General features: G+C 39.5%; 1 protein-coding gene across 1 annotated transcript in view; it reads left to right on the top strand.

The window, feature by feature from the left end:
• Positions 1–22,738, top strand: part of LOC125305771 (collagen alpha-6(VI) chain-like) — a 57,605-nt gene that overhangs the window by 21,688 nt on the left and 13,179 nt on the right. The window contains 15 exon segments of the mRNA XM_048260712.1: positions 3,995–4,563; positions 12,292–12,301; positions 12,418–12,498; positions 12,660–13,268; positions 14,014–14,589; positions 14,832–15,416; positions 16,471–16,817; positions 18,355–18,433; positions 20,173–20,318; positions 20,525–20,617; positions 20,772–20,825; positions 21,530–21,601; positions 21,697–21,723; positions 21,915–21,959; positions 22,518–22,571. Of these exon segments, the coding sequence (XP_048116669.1) occupies positions 3,995–4,563; positions 12,292–12,301; positions 12,418–12,498; positions 12,660–13,268; positions 14,014–14,589; positions 14,832–15,416; positions 16,471–16,817; positions 18,355–18,433; positions 20,173–20,318; positions 20,525–20,617; positions 20,772–20,825; positions 21,530–21,601; positions 21,697–21,723; positions 21,915–21,959; positions 22,518–22,571 (3,347 nt within the window).

Raw genomic sequence — 22,738 nt, 5'->3', positions numbered from 1 at the left:
ATGATGGGGGGCAGGGGTCTGTGGATACAACGAAAGGGAGGGTCGACTTGAAAGATGGCACGTCTGATGCCCACAGGTAGCAATACAACACCAGTCAATCAATTGACATGAGAGGCGACACATCTGACATCCGAACTTGGTAACGCCACAATCAACAGACAAAGAATATTCTAAACGTATGCACAGTCAAACGACAGGGGAGTCGCCCTGCACTATAGCAGAGAAAACGAGATGAACAGCAGAATGAAATGACAGCAGACGACACAACATTAAACCCAAATTAAAACCAAACGACAGAGCAGACAACATGCACAACATTAAAAACAAACGACAGAGAGGACGACACGCACAACAGCAGAATCAAACGACAGAGCAGACAACATGCACAACATTAAAACCAGACGACATGCACAACAGCTGAATCAAACGACACAGCAGACGACAGGCACAACAGCTGAATCAAACGACACAGAAGACAACATGCACAACAGCTGAATCAAACGACACAGCAGACGACAGGCACAACAGCTGAATCAAACGACACAGAAGACGACACGCACAACAGCTGATTCAAACAACACAGAAGACAACATGCACAACATTAAAACCAAACAACATAGAAGACGACATGCACAACAGCTGATCCAAACGACACAGAAGACGACATGCACAACAGCAGAATCAAACAACAGGCAGGTCAACATAGCAGAATCAAACGACATAGGCAACAGAGTCATGGCACAACATCACAGTCAACACTAGGGGGTGTCGTTTTGTAAGGTGAGCAATGACATGAACAAGGCCGTTTTGTCACGTCTGTCGTAAAGTGAATGTTGCATAGACATCTTCAGTGGACATAAGTAGTTGACAAAAGCAATATTTAGTCGACATAGGCATTATTTTTGGCACTAATGGAACGCCATAATAGGGAGGAGATGTATGTTGCTAATTAGGATTTATGTTGTTTTGCGTAATGCCATGGTCATTTGATATGAGATGCTTGCACTCATAACTTCACTTTAGGGATGGGTAAAGCGAGGCTTTATGAAACACTGAAACGTTCGAAGCAATCATGCCGAATTGTTCCGAAGCTTTGAAACAATGCCAACACCTCAGAGCTGTTTAGGGTGAAACAAATCTGTCAAATCCTTCGTATTGGAGATGTAGTCTTTAAAGTTAGTGGCTCGCTGTGTTACCTGTGTTCAGTCTTTGTCAAAAGCTAAGCAGTATGCCCGTGGTCATTTACTGGATTGGAGACCACATGAAGTCTAACTAAGAGAATCTTATTGCTGCCACTATGTATTCTCTAAATCACTTTCTTCTTATAAAAACTCTCGATTTTTGACCATTCTGAGAGTTTAGTTGAAACTGTGTGGTTAATGGTGAAGTAAGAAAACAGATAGGCCTACGATCTGAAACAATAGCCTACCTTACAAATCAAACGGGGATCGAACCACATTTGAGCAGCCTTGGCTACCGTGCAAAAAACACCCTCACTAACCACTACACCATCATGGTTATTGTTTAGTAGAAAACGCGGGCTTTGTTTTTGTTTAATTGAACGCGCGAGCACGCCTGCCGACACCGGTGAAATGCACCGAATGTTCACTTAACTTTGGTCACATGACATGGGGATTTTGAACGATGTTTCGAAGCAGTGGTCACATGACATAGCTGGTTTGAACCACATTTCGAAGCAGTGTTTCGAAACACTTGTGCTTCGAAGCCTCCACACTGATTCGAGACGTCGGTTTCGAAAGTCACACCCCTACTTCACTTGTAACTTTAGGACTGCTATTTAGCACTTTAGCCCTAAAAGTAGTCTAAGTCTGTGACAGCTTAAAAGAAGTGGCGAGGAGTCCTAACGCGATGTTTTGAAATGCGTCTACTATTGTCTACAGGAGCTTCCAATCGCGAGGGAACTTGCATTGTAGGCATAACTAAGGGATGCAATAACACCACCAACAACCAAAACTAGCCTACTCATTGACAAGAAATACAGTGCAATGTAGACAGTAGTATACAGTTGATTTACAGACGGTGGTTTAGAGTAATATGAAGTATTCCTTTATTTTGAGATACATCTGAGATAGGCTACATCAATAGGCTCTCAAAACAACCCCAGGCTCACAAAACAATCCCAAACAGACATAAGGTCTTTATAGAGCAAATTCATATAGATTATTTGTCAAATAAACCAGTAAAACATAATTTGGGGGATGGAATATATAACATTCACACTCATAGCTCATATTTTTTTTAAAATAAATCAGTGAAAAAGTATCCTGGCAAACAAGAAGCTTTTTAATGCCTTGGTCATATTTCATAATTTCAATTCCTCTGTAGGTTACCTTAGCCCAGTTTGAGAGGCGCAAAACGCGTGACATTATTTTTTTGCAGCCAATCACTGCTGTCATTTTATTTTATTGATTTGATCTCAGTCATAGAAGCTTTATTCGAAGGCAGGCCCAAAGGTAAAATCCAACGAACCGCATTCAACCCGCAAGCCAATAGTTGAATAGCCCTCTCCTAGAGCTTTTGAGATATTGCCACTGCTCCAACACTGAAAGGCACTGTTACAATGCCTGGATCAAGCCAGGTTCAGCATAGCATATGCCACTATCTGCTCACGTTGGTGACCGGACCAGGGCAAGCACACTTTCGCAGTTCCCGCCGGAAATGCAGTCTAGTTTCTTTGAGATTTTCCTTTTTCTTAAAATAAATTTGCTTCCCTTCAAGGTTGAATTTTTCTGTTGTGAGATTACAATAGGTCCATGTAACGCTTTGCAGTGCTGTGTTCTATTTGCAGAATTCACATGAAAAAATATAAAAATAGGCCTAAAATCCGTTATCCATTCTTTAGGACGGCACAGTAAATGGATTGGTATGTGTATTTATTGGACCATGAGTCTGGAAATAAAAATAAAAAGTTGGTTGGTTATTGATGCTTATTTTGATTTTCAATTGAGCACAATTACGGTTTTCTGTTCAGAAGTTAAAAATTTAAATGATGCGTCAATTTTCCTTTTTTGTGCTTGTGGTTGGACTGAACCACGAGCACTGGGGGGAGAACACCATCTAACTGGGCCAGATTATATAATGGACGAGAGCGCCACCTGAAGTTGTTCGTGATTTTGACTCATTACTTTAGAGATTAATAAAGTAACTGTGCTCAATTGAAAATCAAAATAAGCATCAATAACCCATTGACTGTGCCGTCCTAAAGAACAGATTTTTAAGCCTATTTATATATTTTCTCATGTGAATTCTGCAAATAGAACACAGCACTGCAAAGCGTTACACACCACCACAAAGCGTTACACCACCACAGGACCACAATAAATCCCCAACAGATTATTTTTTATACCAGTTTTTAGTCAACTTTAGCAAAGGTGTCAATAATTCTGGAGGGGACTGTATCTGTGTTTATACTTTATATATTTTAAGCAGGTGAGACATGGAAAAGCAATTTTAGAAAGATGATTGTTAACTTATGGGGACTGACGGCCTGTGGGTCATGAAGGGCACTTATTTGGATGTGCGGTGGCCTTACCCATGTAAAAACAGAGTGAAATAACATTTCGTACTATAGAAACAGTATATCATTGGAAACATGTATTATTCCAGCTATATGGCATAGTGCATGGTATTTCCATAACCGCGAGATAAAGCTACGCGCTTCACGATGATGGCAATGAGGACATCCACCAAGACGTAGCAGCAATCTATATGAAATAGCACCTATTTGAAGTAGGCCTACTATTCATGGTTGTCAAATATTGGAGTTGTGGGAAGTGTACATAGCTTAAACTGTATGTTTAAAACTGTATTTCGAGTTTAATGTTGGCATGTCAAGATTAAATTCGACATAATATTCAAAAGTAATTTCTATGTGAAAGTGAACTACAAATCTACATAAAATGCAAATTATATATATATAATTTATATATTATATAAATTATACTATATAATTATATTATATATTTTTCTTTAGCATGCCAGAAAAAGAAGGTAGACCTGGTCATGTTGACGGACAGCTCCGGCAGCATCAGTGCCACTGACTTTACCATCATGAAGACGTTTATGAAAAAGGTGGTGAGCAGCTTCCACATCAAACCAGAGGCTGTGCAGGTTGCCCTAGCCCAGTTCAGCGCTTACCCCAAGAAAGAGTTCCACCTCAACGAGGTTGACAGTGAAGCCACAGCACATGCTAAAATTGATGCCATCGATCTAATAGGACAAGGCACATTTATCGGAAGGGCCCTTGAGTTCACCAGGAAGCGGTACTTCCAGACAGCAAATGGCAGCCTGAAAAACAAGGGTGTCTCACAGAACCTTATTGTGATCACCAATGGCAAGTCAAAGGATGAAGTGACAGAAGAGGCAAGGTTTCTCAGAGCCATGCAAGTTGATGTGTATGTCATTGGAGTGGGCAAAGTCTACAAGGATGAGCTGATTCAGATTGCTGGCACTCCGGACAGGGTCTTCATCGTGAACGACTTTCATGTCCTTGAACATATCAAGTCAAAAGTGGTGGAAACTGTTTGCGTGCCAGCTGACGCATAAGATGTTTGATCAAATGTTATGATAATTCACAATCTCAATATTATCTCCTTGATAAGTTGTTTTTCCCATAGATAATCACTGTAAAAAAATACCGTAAAATTACAGTAACTTACTGGCAACAATTATCCAGTAAGTTACTGTCAATTATTTTTACAGTAAAGGTACCGTACTTCCATTTACAGTATTTTATGTATTCACCGTAAAATAAAAAACAATTAAACACTGTGATTTTAGTTGTATTTACAGTATTGATTGTTTTACTGTAGAAGAAATATCAAATACTGTGATTGTGTTTCTATGTTTTCCTATTATTATTATTATTATTATTGTTATTATTAGGAAATACAGTTTATTCACCTCTGAAATTTCAGAAATAGTTTATCCACCTCTCAAAAGAGTTTATTCACCAATTGCAACTTTTAACATTCAAAAATCACATTGTATTATCCACATTACCGTTGCCAAGTAACGTGACACCATTTGAGACGTAAGTTGCTTGAAAGTGAATTCGAAAAAAATATCCAAAATGGCGGAGCTAACTCTAAAACGGCAGTAGTTCTGTATTACCAAATAAGTTCAGCGTTTGTGCCCTTAAATTTTGTAATACGTAGCGATAAACTATGAACCTGACTCTCGCCAGATGAATTTCGTTCCGCCTAGCTCCACTCATCCATCTGGGATCGATCCATTGGAGTGGTGCTTCAGAAGGCTAGGCCTTATTAAAAAATCCTTGCATAAGATTGGATAAGCCACTTGTCCGTCATCTATTGACGTGCTACTTCAACCACTCACATCAAAGCCAACCCGTGACGCTGAGAACAGTCTCACAGTCGCTTCTACGCTACGTCACATCTATGAAACTCCCACCCTGCGTCCTGATAGGCTCTACCATACAATCTCGTGCTGAAATCACTCTCAACGGAACCGATCCCAGATGGATGTGAGTGGAGCTAGGCGGAACGAAATTAATCTGGCGAGAGTCAGGTTAATAAATTATCAAAATTACATCTAAAAACTCAGGTTTTGTGACAAAAAAATATGTCTGACCTCATTAACAAGCCATCTGCCAGCCACCTACTTTGCGTTTTTCTCACTCCAAGGTGAAGTTATGAAATCGTTGCTCTCTCACTATGAATGATTGGAACGTTTGTCTTGGTAATTCAATGCAATATGCGGAGTGAACTAGCAGTCAAAAGTCTTAAGAGTCGTTGTGCTGGGATATCGCCACTCGTGATGACCTCTCGTCCAATCAAAAATGAATAAATAGCTCAATTGGACCTAACTGTTGTTGTATAATATCCTGTAAAGGTTAGTTGAAATAGGAAGTACTGTAGGAATTTATGATCAATGTGATTGGATAGGCTAGAACAGTGATTTCAAATTTAATGCAAAATCTACGCCCATTATGATGCTGGACTTTACATTTCATAACATAACATTTCCCTATTGTTAATACCCAGACTCTTCACTTGGTGAAATGAAGTAATGAGTCTGGTGAAACCAGGCAAGTTACTAGCAGGTTCTCTCCCAGATATATTTATGCAAGAATTTCCACTGTATTATTAAAGGAAGGCTACACCTGGGATGTAACTGAAGCATTCCATTAGCGGAACATCTGCTGTAAGGGATAATGTATAAAACGCTGGTCATTATTGGGAAAATAAGTCCCGACAGGGCGAACCGGACTTGTTCCGCCCTGAAGGGACTTATTGACGGTCACTCTATATGACTTTAGCCTACATAGCCTAGCCTATTTGTTACCGTTTATCAACACACGTTGAACTTGAATCAAACATTCTTTAGAACACAGCTGATCAACTGTCTGCTTTCACTTTTGAATGAAGTTCCAGTTCTTGCATAGTGATATGAAATACCTGAAGTAGAAGCACAAACTCTGTTGCCATTGACAGCATTAATTATATGTTTGCAGCGGTAATTACATGAAAATATTTTACCGTAGAACTTTGGGAAAGCCCATTCAAGTCAATGGAGCGTTCTACTTGCCTTGTGAAGAGCCGTGTAGGCTAATAAGTAAGGGATAATGACATTATGTATAGAACCTCATTATTGGCAAAATAAGTCCCGACAGGGCGAACCGGGTCTTGCTTCGCCCTGAAGGGAGTTATTTTCCCAATAATGACCGGCGTTCTATACATTATCCCGCTTATTATATGGCTACTTGGCAAAATGAAAAAATAAACTCCACGATATGTCTCTTTACACTTATTTGTTACCGTTTCGTCGTGGCTTTTGCTGATAAACAAATAGTTCGCAACACACGCTGAACTTGAATAAAACATTCTTTAGAACACAGCTGATCAACCGTCTGCTTTCACTTTTGAATGAAGTTCCAATGCAAGAAGTGACCGGACTACTTGCGGAGTGATATGAAAAACTTAAATCAGCAGCACAAAACCCGTTGCCATTGACAGCGGTAATTATATGTTTGCAGCGGTAATTACATGGAAATATTTTACCGTAGAACGTTGGGAAATCCCATTCAAGTCAATGGAGCGTTCTACTAGCATTGTGAAGAGCCGTATAAAAAGCAACAATAGCCTCTACTGCAGTGCAGTTCATATAGGAAGTTTTCTTTGGTTCCTTGTCTTCCAATTTGCACTATCTTTCTGTTCGGTCTGGGGTCAATTTTCCTCTTGCATACACATCCAGTGAGATTGGCTACAGTCCCATGGACCTTACACTTGTTAATAATATGTGCAACATAGTCTAGAGCTAGGGTTAGAAATGTTGGAAATGTTCTTATAGCCTTTATCTTTAACATGCATGTATATAAGTTTCTTTCTGATTCCCTCAGAACACTGGGTCCATGTTCATTTGGGTGCACACAAAGATACCAAACTGCAGAGTGACTACTTTTCTCCACTTATGATCAAATGATCAAATGCATCTGTAATAGTAATTAAAGTGAAACTAATCTGTCAAAGATCAGATTGTCAAACACAAAAGCCTCCAACAAGTCAAGGCATTGCCACGTAACAACAAAAGCACAGTATTGTAGTATTTCTGTTATGGGTTTGTCCAATGGCAAGGAAGACATGACTGATCTAATGCTAACAACGTGTACCACTGCCTCAAGCTTAACCAATAGAGGGTTTTCAAGAGCCTCCTGGTCATTAACTGTACTGACAGAATGCTATTCTACATCATACCCTACCATATGATTATGTGGGTAAATCAATATAATGTTACAACTCATAATAGTTTAAAATAATCTGTGCAGAACTGTTGTTCTACAAAAGAAAAAGAAAAGCAAAGCATATGCCCCTACCTTCTGACATTTCTGGTTTCAGGCTATACCAGAATTCTGCCAATGTTTCACATACATCTCTGTTTCTTGAGGTGATGATTATGATTATGCACTCAGACTGTAGCTGCAGCAACTTAGGTAGTACCGATTGTTTTCATTTTCTTTTGATAGTCAAATATACAAGTGGCCACTATAGGCATCTGCCAGTTTAATAATGTTTGTCATAATCATCATTAGGTCCCACAGGACATTGTTAGGCATTTGCATTACATTAATACACAGGATTAGATGTTAAAATCCCTTGTGCCAAAATCCAAGGTAAAAACACATTCAGAAGCCCCTGCTCAAGTTTAACTTTAAAAAAGCACACTACCCACAAATCCGCCAACAAATGGTCACAAACACAATACAAATGGCCCATCCAACAGCAGTATATAGTATGCGGCATGTCATTGGGGTTATCAAGTGGGCACCCTCATTCACCGATGTTTCGTTAAGTTAGGCCCACGACACCTCATGAAGGGGTAACAGTGAAACCAGCGTCCTGGAGACACTCCCCTCCATGCTGCCACCATATTACCACGTTGAAATATCCAATACCCAAAATACTCTTAACCAGCCCAGGCATGGTCAAGGTTGGCTAGGTTGGTCCGTCCCGTTGATGTGGACTGAACCATAGCCATAAAAACCTTGGCCAACCAACCATCAACCTAGGCACAGCCCATCACAAACAAAAGAAGTTGCACAAAACAAATTAGCCAGTTAGCTTACGCCCCATGCTGCCACCATATTACCGCAACAAACATCCAAATACCCTTAACCAACCTAGCCATGGTCTAAGTTGGCTAGGTGGGTCCGTCCCGTTGATGTGGACTGAACTGACTGCAAAGAACAGGAAGATTCAGAGACTCTGTAGTTTAATATAGATGTGATGATAGAAAAGGAATCTTGATGTGTGTATGTGTGATTTTTTGGAACCACTCCATCCTTTTCCTGTTTTCAGTGTCATTATAGCAATTAGGATAATTACAATGGTGGCACAGTGTGGTTCCATGGAATGCACCCATCTGTTTATGTTCACTAATCTTGGGACATTTGTATGATGTTGATTACACATACCTACATTATATCTATCACGTAGACACTACTGTATTATGGCCCAAATCAAAGCAAAAGGTTCCTCCTTTAAACTGAATAACTGAATAATTAAGAGTTGCAAACAGATCTGTCAATGAAATCCTCTGTTCGAGAGGGGCTTGTCTGGAGGACCCAAAAGTACAACAAACTGGTGTCAAGTGTAAATAAAGTTCTATAATGAGTCAAGCATATCACATATTTTCAGACAAAACAGTAGAGTAACTGTAGACAATGCAGAGTTGATATTTCCAGACAAGCGAACTGATAACACCAGACATGCTAGGCAGGGAATGGTAACAAAACAGACAGAAACGGAGAGGAAGGACTAACACAGAACAAATATCAGGCATAGGTCAAAACCAGGAACTAGTCCAACAGGGTAGTAGTTCCTAACAAGGGATCACTTAATGTAAAATCCGATCAAAAGTCAGTAACACCACAAAAAACAAGATCCCAGACAGAGGACAGACATATGGCTAGAGAATATCAAAGTAATTCAGCAACAAGTGTGGCAAGAGTTTAAGCAAGAGTTTAAATAAGCAAGATGACAGACAAAATAAGAAAGAGGTGGATAGACAATCAGAAAACAGGCAGACACTATAGTAATTAGGGGGGAAACAGGTAGAACACATGACCGATAAGATAAGACACATGGAGAACAAAATATAAACAAAAAGCATAAGACAAGATAAACACAAGAAAACACAAAACATGAATGGCCATCAGGGCAGCAAACTGTTCCAGGCTATACTGTACATGACATCAATTGCTGGCATCCAGCTATGACCCTATTTGACTGTCAAAATATGTTACTGTCTCCTGGGGAAATATAAACGTATCCAGGTTCACAGTGAGATGCACTGCTGTTAAAAGATCAAACAAAGCCCTCCATTGCCGAACATGCATATATCCCATGACTTGCTTGTTGTAGATAACCACATCACCCTGATACACTGCACATCCCTTCAATTCAGGGACATCATGTGTCACCATGTGTGAACTTGGATGTAGTGTAAATAAATAATGTGTTTGTTAACTGCCACTCCGAGTTTTCAGAGCAATAAACAAAACACAATTGCAACAGCACCCATATTTTAAGGACAATTTCAGAGTGTCCCAGTCTTGAAGAGCATTCAGAGAGCTAATCTGGCTATTTCAGCTGAAGAAACAGAGTGACGTCATTAATTATTCCACAAAATGGTGTTCATCAACTTCTTTGCATCAAGTCTTCAATTAATAAATACCAAAGCTATAAAGCTTACATTATGATTTATGAAAAGTCTATGATTATAGAATGCTTACTATTCTTACTAGTTTCTTACTGTTCACATCAACAGATTACTCCTGAGCAGGGAGGTACCTCTCTAGGCATTCATTTTAAAACAGCAGTTGTCATCTAACTCTTTAAGAAGTCAATCCTGGGGGGGTTGCTGTGTCCATATACCATGCTCGGGTCCACGTGCCCACAAAGAACCGGGTTTGAGTCCGACCCAGGTCATTTCCCAGTTCCCAGAAATATCGTACCGTGGACTTGTTACCGAGGTATTATCACATTGTGAGATTTTGATATTGTTACATCCCTAAGTATCATGTGTAATTGGGGGTCAAAGCCCTATGGACCCTTTCAACAATAAAAACAAAAACAATGCTTGAACGTTCTATTTGGGCCCCAATCTACTTCGTCTGCATTAAGATAACAAATGGAATGTTAAAACGGAAGTCTTGTGGGGCCAACTATGATGCTGATAATGGAACTCTCTTGAAAGGGTCTATATGAGAAACCTCATCACCATCCATGAACCCTCAACACATTTCATCCACATGTTTCCGGACGATGGGAGACCAAACCTTCTGCTCTTTTTCTCCACACCAATGGACTCCCTCCTGAGAATTGAGTTTCAAAAACTATTTCAAGTCTGAGTTTCAAAACTACCAAAGTAAAATGCAATCTAATAATTTATAAACTGTGGCACTAATTATGAGTCAACAATATTGGTGTTTTTGTTGTTAGTATGTCAGACCTCAAACTGTGACATGTACTTAGGGCCGATGTTGTTAAAGATTTATTGGAAAGTTTGGAAAGTCACTTATGTACCTTAAGGTAACTCCGACCTAAGGCATTTGAGCTCATACTGTTTGTAGTCATGTCTGGTCATTTTGGATTGATTATGGTCAATTCTGATAAACATATATTTTTTCACCAATGGCCATGTAGCCAGTAGCCAAGAACGGTGTGTGTGTTTCTGTGTGCACTGTACAGAAGAAAAAATGTAATGAGCTAGGACACTCCAGTAGGAATTTTGGGCACACCCTCACAAATCTCAGGATCTGCCAGGGCAGCATATTATCTGAGGCAGTGGAACAAGATAGGTGATCTTTCCTTGACTCTGCATGGCTCTGATGTAAGTATACCGCATTTATGTGATCTTTTAGTACACCTCAAATCAAGACAATTTAATGGTGCATGGTGAAGTAAATTCCATAACAATTTGGAAAGGCATCACAATTTGGTGTTAGTGACCTTTGTTTTCTATATGAAAGGGTTTTCATATGAAAGGATTACTTTGTTCAGGAAAGACACTGCAGCAAGTGATGGTCAAAACAACAACTGATCTACGTAGCTTTTGTTGCTCTTATCAAAAAACTGGAAATGTTTTCTGATGTATTATCTTGTTTTGGAACAATTCTTATTCCTATTTCCACCCTAAATCAAGCAAATATGAGTGGCGTGAGTGTATGTCTAAAAAACATTATGACACTGTTGGACTGTAGAGTTCATAGCTTAAACAATGGTCAATTCATAGCATGCTGTATCTTCTCATAATACATTAAATGCACTAAACATGCAGCTGATCATATAATCATTATATCTCACCGCCCTTAAACTGTACTCTACGACACCCAAAACTGTCCCGGTATCATGCAATCATGGACTGAATTGAATATTTGTGGAAGAAAAAGGGCCGGTTTCATGGACACAAGATATGTAAATGTGACTAGGAGACGTAGCAGGCTTATCAGAGTGTACTGTTTCCTTCCCTGCCTGTAATGGCCTTAGAAAGGAAATGGTCATAGACCACAACCCAATTAGACAAGTACATGCACTCAAAATAACCCCCACTGGATTTACTCGACAGCCCTACCCTGGACAGTCCATAGCAATCTGAATCAATAAGATGGAGCCCTGGCAATAGGCAATCTAGTGATACACCTGGAAGATGCCTTAAGATGTTGACCAATCAGAGCAAAGTCAAGTATGCAATGATGTATGTATGAATATTAAAAGCACAGCCATAAAACCAACCTGTGTTTTCCTTAAGGTTTGTCAGAGTATTTTAGAACATCATGAAAAAAATCTTGCAGAATTTCCAAAAGCATCTCAGGTAATGCTATAAAATCACAAAAGAAATACAGTCATTTCCATCTTTACAATGTTCATATTTCAGGATGCGTTGAAAAAATGGCACTACTTCTGGTCATCGTACTGATTGGGTCATATGTCTCTGTCTGTGCAGCAGAACAAAAAGGTTGGTTCTTTTTATAAGATAAAAGGGTGTTTGCAGTGCACGGAAAACTGCAATTACAATGTCAAGGCTTCACTTAAATAAAAGACGGCATGCATCACAACTAATTCAGCCGAGATTTTATTACATCAATATGTATTATCCGATTCTCCTCATTCTTCCAGTATGTACACAGGAGGCTGTGGCTGACATTGTATTCCTGGTTGATGGCTCCTGGAGTATTGGGGAAAAAAACTTCCAGCAGGTCCAGACTTTCCTCCACACTCTGCTTGACAGTTTTAGTGTCAGTCCTGATCAAGTCCGCATTGGCTTAGTACAGTATAGCACCTTCCCACAGACAGAGTTTCTCCTGAACACCTATCAACATAAACAAGAGATTATCGCGTCTATCAAGAAATTGCCTTACAAAGGGGGTAGCACCATGACTGGTTTAGGACTAGATTTCATTCTCAAGGAGCAATTTACTGAGCAAGCAGGGAGTCGAGCGAGACAGGGGGTACCGCAGATTGCTGTTGTCATCACAGACGGTAGATCACAAGATGACGTGGAGCCACACGCAGATGACCTGAGGCGCCGGGGAATCATACTGTATGCTATCGGGATAAAAGATGCAGATGCGGAACAGTTGAGAAAGATTGGTAATGAGCCTCATGACCAGCATGTGTACAGCGTCTCTGACTTCAGTGCTCTTCAGGGCATCTCTCAGAACATCGTCCAGGTGCTGTGCACCACCGTGGAGGAGGCCAAAGGTCAAATAACTCAAGCCTCACAAGGTTAAGTGCCCAACTGACATTACAGCTCATTTGTTGCATTTTGACTCCATATCTTCTTATAGTCTTGAATGTTCTTTAGTGTTATTTTTGCTTTAGTGCATCCAAGGTAAACAAGGAAAATTTATTTTATATAGGGTAACTAACTAGTATACTATTTTTGAGAATAAAAATGTTTAGATTTCAGCCATTAAGCTGACCTTGTATCAGATTATATCACTTTATTTACTTTACATAAAAAGCTTAAATGTTTAGACAAAAAATACCTTTTAAAAAATCTTTAAAAGAATCCTCGATGTCTAAGACTGTGGGACAAAATTTTATGCAGATAACACAAGAAATAAAAGCCATAATTGAATCTGGGACACACTCAGTGTTAAGGATGGTAAACAATTTTATACATTTGCTATATAATTTTATACATTTGCTATATAATTTGGATTTATAGTGTTTAGTGGTTGTAGTTTTTGCGGATTAGGAGCATCTATTCTACAATTAACAATAGAGTGCTACCTTGGTCTATCTGAACCAGCATGGCATACATTTAATGACTTTTGACTGGAGCTCAGAGCTTCCATAGAACAACAATAGGCATTGACAAACTCTGGATAACCACTGCTTGTTATTTTGAAAAATTCCTAATGACTGAACTTAGTCATCTCTAAAAGAGGGCTGTCAGAAAGATGGTTGTCAGACACTAGTGCCACCAATAATGCCACCAATGTATTCCTGCTTCATTTTTTTTCAGGATGTCAAATCGATATGGCAGACATAATCTTCCTTGTAGATGGTTCACAGAGTGTCAGCCATGAACAGTTTCAGAGTATGCAACACCTCATGTCATCTATTGTGAACAGTTCCTCTATTGGAGAAAACCATGTGCGCATTGGGGGCATTGTCTACTCCACTGAACCACAAATCCAGTTTGCTTTGAATCAATATGAAACCAAAAAAGAGCTGAGACAAGCCATATCACGTCTAAGGCCTTCACGTGGTGACACGTACACAAGCAGAGCACTGAGGTACTCTCTGAAGTACTTTAATGGTGTCCAAAGTAATAAACGGGGGCACAAGTTTCTCATAATCATCACAAATGAAGAGGCAAGCGATGCTCAACAATTGGAAGAAACATCTGCAAAACTGAGAAACGACGGAATCAGTATATTTGGAATTGGAGTAAAGCAGATCGGGAATAAACAGTTACGGAATCATCTGTTAACTATGACCAACAACCATGACAGGGTGTTCTATGTGGATGATTTTAATGCCTTGGAGGTATTAGACAGAAGAATTACCCAAGAAATCTGTAACGTCAACAAAGCAGGTAAGAGTTAATAACAGCTCTTTGGTATCCTATCTGTAGTAAATAACAGCCTCCTCACATGAAGACATCATAATAAAACTACAATATTTGAATGTAAAACTTGTATGGTGCTGAAGCCCATATACTGTAGTAAGCCACGGCAAGCCCTCTTTTGCTCTTAGAAAGTGACTTAAATCATGCAATATTCTGTCAGAGGTTTTGAGTGAATAAGAATGCTCTCTTAAATGGTCTCTCTCCCCCAGACTGTAAAATGGATCTGGTCATGCTGGTGGATGGCTCAGAAAGCATCGCTGATTCACACTTCTCAATAATGAAGAAGTTCATGATGGACATGGTGAAATCCTTTAACATTAGTTCAAGCTTTCTACAAGTTGGGGTTGCTCAGTTCAGCACTTATCAACAAAAGGAATTCTACCTTAATGAGTATGAGAATGGGACAGCTGTTATTAGAGCGATAGATGGTATAAAGCAACTTCGAGAAGGCATGAAAATTGTTCCAGGACTAAAATTCATTCAGGAATTCTTCAAGACTGAACATGGCAGTCGCAGAAGCATGGGTGTCCGCCAAACCCTACTGTTAATTACAGATGGAGAGACAGATGAAGATGTTGAAGCTGCTACTGATGATCTTCGAGCCGATAAAATAGATGTGTTTGTGATCGGAGTGGGTAGAGTTCAAACTGATCAGCTCCTCAAGATTGCTGGCAGTCAAGATAGGTATTTTCCAATTAAAGCATATGAAGAACTTACAAAGATGCTGCCAACGCTGGTTGGCACGTTCTGCCCACGATCTGATGACCCAAACATAAACCCAGACCTAGACCCAGGTAAGATCTTTTGCCAATTTCTGAAGGTATTTGCATGGGAGATCTACTATGGTAGAGTGAGGAAAGAACAGCCAAGTTAATGTAAACCTTGATATCTTCAGGAGGAGGTTTTCTGGGTAGTAGTATACAAAGAATTCATGTACAACTGAACTGAAAAGCGATGTTTATTCATCACCAGCAGCAACAACGATAAGCCTATTTTTTTCTTTTCCTCTGCACCTTTCTCTCCAACTCCGCAAAGCATTCTTGGCCTTGTAGTTCTGCCCCTATGGGTATTAAGGCTGAAACATGCTTCTGCGTCAAAACCACTGCGTAGCTACGCCATCACTCGGCATCGTGACCCGTTCATAGTTCTGCGTTGGGTTGCTTTGCATTGCGGTGCAATAACGCTAGGGGTTGTGTGGCTTCGAAGTTCGGTGTCGCCTGTGTCTGCAAACCCAGACTGTCATGCTAAAATTTTAATCTTATTTGTTTGCCATTTTCTTGCTTAGATTTTGTAAAAAGTATTGAGAAATAGACAGTAAAATCCATTGACCTAGTTACCGTAACCAGCAAATAAGTCTGAGGTTATATTTGTAAGGTGTCTGCCAGCCAGTTTAAAGGAAAATTCCGGTATTTAGCACTTTGAGTCCCTTTCCTGGTTTGTTTTGGATGAACTAGAGTGGTGGACACCGACATTTTGACGATTTCGACCTTTCTGACTCGTTTTGAATCGCCTTTGACTACTCAGAGTGGTTGCCAACAGGCATACTGTAGTAGGCTACTCTAACATGTCCTAAAAGATCAATCTGGAACCAGCAGTAGCCTAATTATCAAGGTGATTTAACCTATTTACCCCCTGCATTAATAATATAATACTGTGAATAATAAAATGGATTTAAATCAAGTATTATAATTGGTACAAATATTTTTGATCATATGGTGAATTTTGCTAGCTAAACTCACAGTTTAGTCCTATCTCACCTTCACGACAGGCATATGCCAGTCATCTTCTGCACATAGTTTTATACCATTATTTAAAAAAAAACATGCACTGCTTCTGTGTTTTCCATAGGATGTAATGTGGACATTGCCATTGGATTTGATTATGCCAGAAGGCAAATTAACCTCCCTCTCGTCTTGGGACCATTCCAGTTAAAGCAACAACTGCCCAAGATAATCAACAAAATATCTTCTCTGGATAACATATGTTGCGCTCCTAATAGCATCATCAAGACAAAGATTGCCTTCAATCTGGTGAATGAAGAGGGAAAGGAGCTGGATTACTTCCCATTTCAGGAGTACAACTCAGATGTTGTCAAAAAAGTGACAGACATAGTGATAAATAAGGACAGTGTCTTCAACACACCGTTGTTGAAATCTTTTGAAAAAGTTTTCAAAGATTCAGCAGCTAAAGTGAAGGTGAGCATCAAGACTTCTAGTTGGCAGATAGGCCTATATTATATTTTACGTATACATATACTGTACATTTATGCAAGGGATAATGATTGGTCTGCGTAGGATAATAAATCCCAACCAGGAAAACAGAATTTGCTTAGTTTTGCTTCGTCCTGAGGGGATTTACTTTCCAACACTAGTGAACTACACATTAGCCTGCTTATTACATGGCTACTTGTTATGAAACTTCACACAAAGCCTACATTATGGTTGGCGCCAGGCGGGACACAAGTGTCTTTGCTAGTTTGTGACTGACGGAGTCATCATTGCCTAGGCGGGTGCAGAGATGTATTTATGTGAGTGCAAGTACTTCTAGTTGTTAAAAGAAATGTGAGATGCCACTCTCATTGGTTTATTGCTACACCCAAAACACACCCATGATTAATCAAGAAACGTAAAGTAGGCCTACAACAATTTTAAACCAACTGCCAGAAATCCGATAATTTATCCCGCTGTCAAAATACCAAAAGTGGATATGGACACACCCTAAATGCATTTAAACAATGATGTTTTTCAGATCACACGCTTAAAGCAACACCAAAGAGTTTTTTGTACCTTAAAATAATGTTTCCAAAATCGTTTCAGTATTTCATCAACTTGTAACAGGGTGAACGGCACTTCTGCATTCACTTCGGGGCCCTCTATCGGCTATAAACACACTACAGTAAGTTTGGCAGATCTGTAGTTCGATGGAATGAGACATAAGAAACTACATATTTGATTTGCTTCTGATGTTGCAATACATCATACTTTAAAGGGACACTAGGCAACGTTTTCGTGTTAATTAATCATCTTCGTAAGTCGTATATGGTTAAATGATTCAATACAGGGCAAATGAAGACTCTCTCGCCCACCGCTACTGCCTGTAGGAAGAATATCCCACTTGCAAGTTCGGTGTATCGTACCCACCGACCTTCAGTCTCACAAAGTCTCAGACATCGCGAGAAGCAGGATCAGTTTACATCCTGCATCCCCAGCACAGAGGCAGGCTAACGAAACATTAGCGGTTGTTGCAAACGTGTGTATAAGGGCAGAGCCGGCGAAGAAACAGCGAAAACCCTTGACGGAAGATGCAATGAAAAGGAAAAGAGCTTCAGACCTAGCGAGGGCACACACACGTATCAACACGTACATGCGCTAGAGGGAGCTTCGTAGAGAAAAAAGCATCAGGCTTGCCTAGTGTTCCTTTAATACAATCATGAAACATACTCTACCTTGTCTGTGGACATCGTTATTAGCAAAGCCAGTGCTGGATAAACAAATATTGTGCGTGCGACAGAGGAAAAGTGCTTTGGTGTTGGTTTAAATGCTTAAAAAAGGACCCTATGTCTTTTTAAATTATTTTGTTTCCAGCTCTGGATTCCACGGAGGAAAAAAATCTTCACACAAAACTTAACTGTCAGGTGTTTCGTTGCAATGTACTACTCACTCTCCGACTTTAAGTTAGAGCAATATTCAGTTGTGATAAGTGAATGGAGTACTTGTCTTTATTATGTTTCAGGTGCTGATTATTTTCTCTGATGGGCTTGATGAGCCAGTGGAGAAACTGGAATTGGAATTAAGCCATCTAAGGAGAAGTGGTAGGATATAGAAATGCATATATTTGAGATAGCAGTGTCAAACAGACCACCGTCATCCATTCAAAACATTTTTTTCACTGTTTATGTCATATAGAAACGGTTCAGTGTCATACGGAATATAGCCTACTGTATTTAGGGTTTACAGAATTTGTCAAAATCAAACACTGAAAAATATTTTATAAAACATGTGGCTGCTTGTTGCTTTTTGAAATGATGCCAAGGGGATACCAGAACAGACAACTTGACAGTATCGACATAAGAGTGACATGACACTGTCATGAACACATGACCCTGTCATGACACATGAACCCTAACCCTAACCTCTATCCATAATCCTAACCTTAACCCTAACCCTAACTTGTTATGACAAAAACCGAATGTCACTTAATAAAGTACCTACGTGTGACGTTCCGTTTCAATGACGGCAGAATCACTGGATCTAAACAAACTTTCGAAGTGGCTTAAATTGTGTACACACACAGCCTTACAGTTACAACACTGTAGCTCTTTGAGTCACAGTAAAATGTAAACATTTTTGGTACATAGTTAATTTAGATATACTTATGGTGTGGGTGCTTGCGTTTCTGTAGGAATCTGCCGTCTTGGTTTGTATAGAAATGAATATCAAGCAAACACGTAAGAGGTTGGAAATACGGGGCGGTTGGTAATAGGTGACGTTCCTTTAGGTAAGAGACATCGATGTTTGGTGGCTAGCTAAGTAGTTCTGTATTTCAAGGGTTGACAGGCTAGAAGTTTGCAATTTAACACTGCAACAAATTTTTATTTGTTTATATTACAGAAACGGTAGGTAGGACAGTAGGCCTATTGCTGTTTGGCTTCTTGCCGGCTAGTTCATTATTTCAAAGACACATGCGTTCCTTCCTCTTCCTGCACGTTGGGTCCTTCAACAGAAAACAATAAACTCAGGCGAATTATCGAACAGCAAACAACATTCTGACCAATTAAATTATCGAAGTGAATTTTGTCAGTTTCAGTTGTCAGTTTCAATGAATGTGAATTTAAGGATTTTAACTGCATGCTGTCAAGTTACATGCAGGTCTCTTTTATACGGAGCCCCTAAGGGGACATGAGCAAAAAATAATCTAAAGTTTAGTTTCATGTGCTCACGTGAAACTTTCATGTGCTCACCTGAAACTTTTATGTGCGCACGTGAAACCTTCACGTGAAACTTTCATGCGCATTATGAAAGTTTCACGCGAAACCTTTACACATGAAAGTTGTGAGCACATGAAACTTTCACGCATAAAAGTCTTACACATGAAACTTTCACGTGAGCACATGAAAGTTTCAGGTGAGCACATGAAACTAAACTTTAGATTTTTTTTGATCATGTCCCCTTAGGGGCTCCGAGGAAACTCATGCTAAAATAAAACTCTGTAGTCACAAATTTGATTGTGTTGGTATGAATATATATGGTAGTAGGTGATTCCTACAGTGTAAGAAAAAATATACTAACGTCTTAAAAACGTAAAATCATTGAAATAGATTAAGAAAGCCATGATTACTATGGTTAGATTGATTTGTTTAGTTCCAGTGAAATTGCTGCCTTGACAACGCTACGCAGTGGCTTCGGTACTCTATAACAGAAGCGTTATGTCATAAACGTTTATGACTTGTTTATGACACGTTCATGACAGTGTCATGTCACTATTATGTCGATACTGTCAAGTAAAGTGTTACCAAATTAAATAATGTTACCCTAATAATGTGCATTGCAGGAGTAAGTGCACTGGTAACAGTGGCTTTGGAGGGAGCTCAAAATACCCATGAGCTTCAGATGCTTGAGTTTGGGGGAAGTTTTGGATACAAGAAGCCCTTTTCCATCAGGATGTATAATATAGAAGAAGGCATACGGAAAGAAATAGTAAGCCACGTCACCGGATCAACTTTAATTCAGAGTACACCATTTAATACAACAGGCCTTGATTGTCTTTATTTGGCTTTTAAAAGACCAACTGAAGAAACTCAAGTTTTAGTAAAAGTTACATCTGAATATTTTTGACCTTCAATTCATTCCTCCTTGACTTTTTGCCTCAAATTACATTCCATTTTCTGCCTGCACCTCTTTAGGACACAGCTACTGAGAGGGTTTGCTGTGGTGTGATGTGTAAGTGCAGTGGTCCAGACGGAATGCGAGGACCACGAGGACCGCCAGGCCAAAAGGTAAGGACACACTGAGAGGCTCCGTGTGTATTACTTGTATTACATTTATATTACATAGTTTCTGTATCTATTTCTATTTCATTTTTATTTTATTTGAAATAATGTTTTGTGAGTTTAATTTGAAGTTTTAATAATTTCTATTCTGTTTGAGTAGGGCAATCCAGGGCCAAAGGGTCATGAAGGATATCCTGGAGAAGAGGGCGGTTCTGTAAGTTTCAATATATCAATAGAGAATGCTACAGATGCTTATGCATCAGAGATGGTGAGAGGGTAAAGTTCCAATTTAACTTAGCTCTCTCCATTTCCCTCATGATGTGTGTGTGTGTGTGTGATCCTCACTTTACTTCTCTGCACAGTAACCTCAATTTCTTTAAAGCTGCAGTTGGCAAGATTTTTTTGATCATATTCACTTGAAACCGACACTATGCTCTGACAGAACAACATAAATCAGCCGGTTTTAGAAAAAAAACACACTTCTACCTCCACCTAGCATGTTATTTGTTTTGCAAAAATCCAGAGCTCCCGGTTCTTCTGGTCCAATCAGAGCAGGGCTATGTGAGATCTGACTGTCAATCATTCTGGTGCAGTCTGGTGCACACTGACAAACACCAACTCGATGTGAGGGTGCTCAGTGGTAGTGGGGGAGGGGCATGAGAGTTGTAAACATTCACAATATTGGCTAAGTCCCCTCAATCTGTCAGACTTGCCAACTGCAGCTTTAAGAGCCTGGTTTTCCCTGAAAGATATAGTTGCTCAGAGTCAGAGTGTTTGCAGAGACTTTGTATTGAGTGTCAGGGAACTGACACGTATGAAGACATCCCTCCATCAAATCATAACATTGTGTAGGCATCCAGTAGTCATGTACCCATGTAAAGGCCAAATGTTGAACCACATACAACCTCCTTATTTCAGGGATATAGAGGACCTCCAGGTCAAACTGGGATTCAAGGAGATGCAGGTTGCCGAGGCATAAGAGGTCACAAGGTAGGAGTACACTGACTGGATAATTTTAAGACATTTCAATAAGCATGCTTTTTTTAAATATATTTATATATATATATGATGTATGGATTTTTCAGGGCACAAGAGGGTACAATGGTGATGTGGTAAACAAACTATTTTTAAGTACATTTTTTATTATATAATTGATTTACTTAATTTCTTGGTTTCTATAAAAAAAACTATTGCATATAGAGTATATTTGACATACAACCACTGTGATAAGTGGAGCATTGACTGTTGTACTGGAATATGACATACTGGAATATGTTCAATGTGTACCAATCATGTTTGATAGGGAGAAGATGGTGAACATGGCCTGGATGGAGTTCATGGTGAACAGGTCATTTTCTCTCTTCCTTGTCTGTGTTTTCAAATTATCCCTCACAATTACTTGTAGTAATACACCAATTCACAGACTAACTCTGCAATTTACATAGAAATGTTTGAAGAGCTTCAAATGGTTTTGCAAAATAGAATGCACAATTACCTGCATGCTAGGCCAGCAAGGATGTACATCTTAAGGAGCTCGATTACATTTACATTAAGCAGACCCTTTTTTTCTGCCAGTTCACAACTCTGCCAGTTCATCAATGAGGGCTCAGCAACAGATATTTTCTGATATGTCAAGAACAGAGGGGAAAAAACAGATTATTTTACTTTGACAGCATCTGCTAATACAAAATGCAAATTGTCTATTTAACCTTTCGGAATTTAGTTGTTTGGCATCCCTTGCATTTCTGCTAGGCCTCCCTTGCATTTTTGTTAGGAATACAGCATATAGCTACACTTGTAATGAGTGACTGATGAATACTTGTGATCTCTCACTGGTTATTTATATGAACAACAATTTTGACATTTGAAGTTTATAGATTAACTTTTTGATTTTTATTCTTCACAGGGTGAAACTGGTGTGGCTGGTGTTCCTGGAGACAGAGGAGAGCCTGGCAGCCCAGTAAAGTCTCTCTCTAACTGGTTTTCTATTTGTAACATACACTTAACTTGGGTTGTACCTCTAGTTGTACCTTGACACTTTGGGCTGAAAGGACCCCCAGTATCACTTCCACCATCACCTCGAGTGTCATCGTGCACCATATATTAGGCATCCTAGATAGTGTTCCT

The sequence above is a fragment of the Alosa alosa genome, chromosome 13, assembly GCF_017589495.1.
Source record: "Alosa alosa isolate M-15738 ecotype Scorff River chromosome 13, AALO_Geno_1.1, whole genome shotgun sequence".
NCBI lineage: Eukaryota > Metazoa > Chordata > Actinopteri > Clupeiformes > Clupeidae > Alosa > Alosa alosa.
This window is presented reverse-complemented; position numbering and strand designations above follow the sequence as displayed.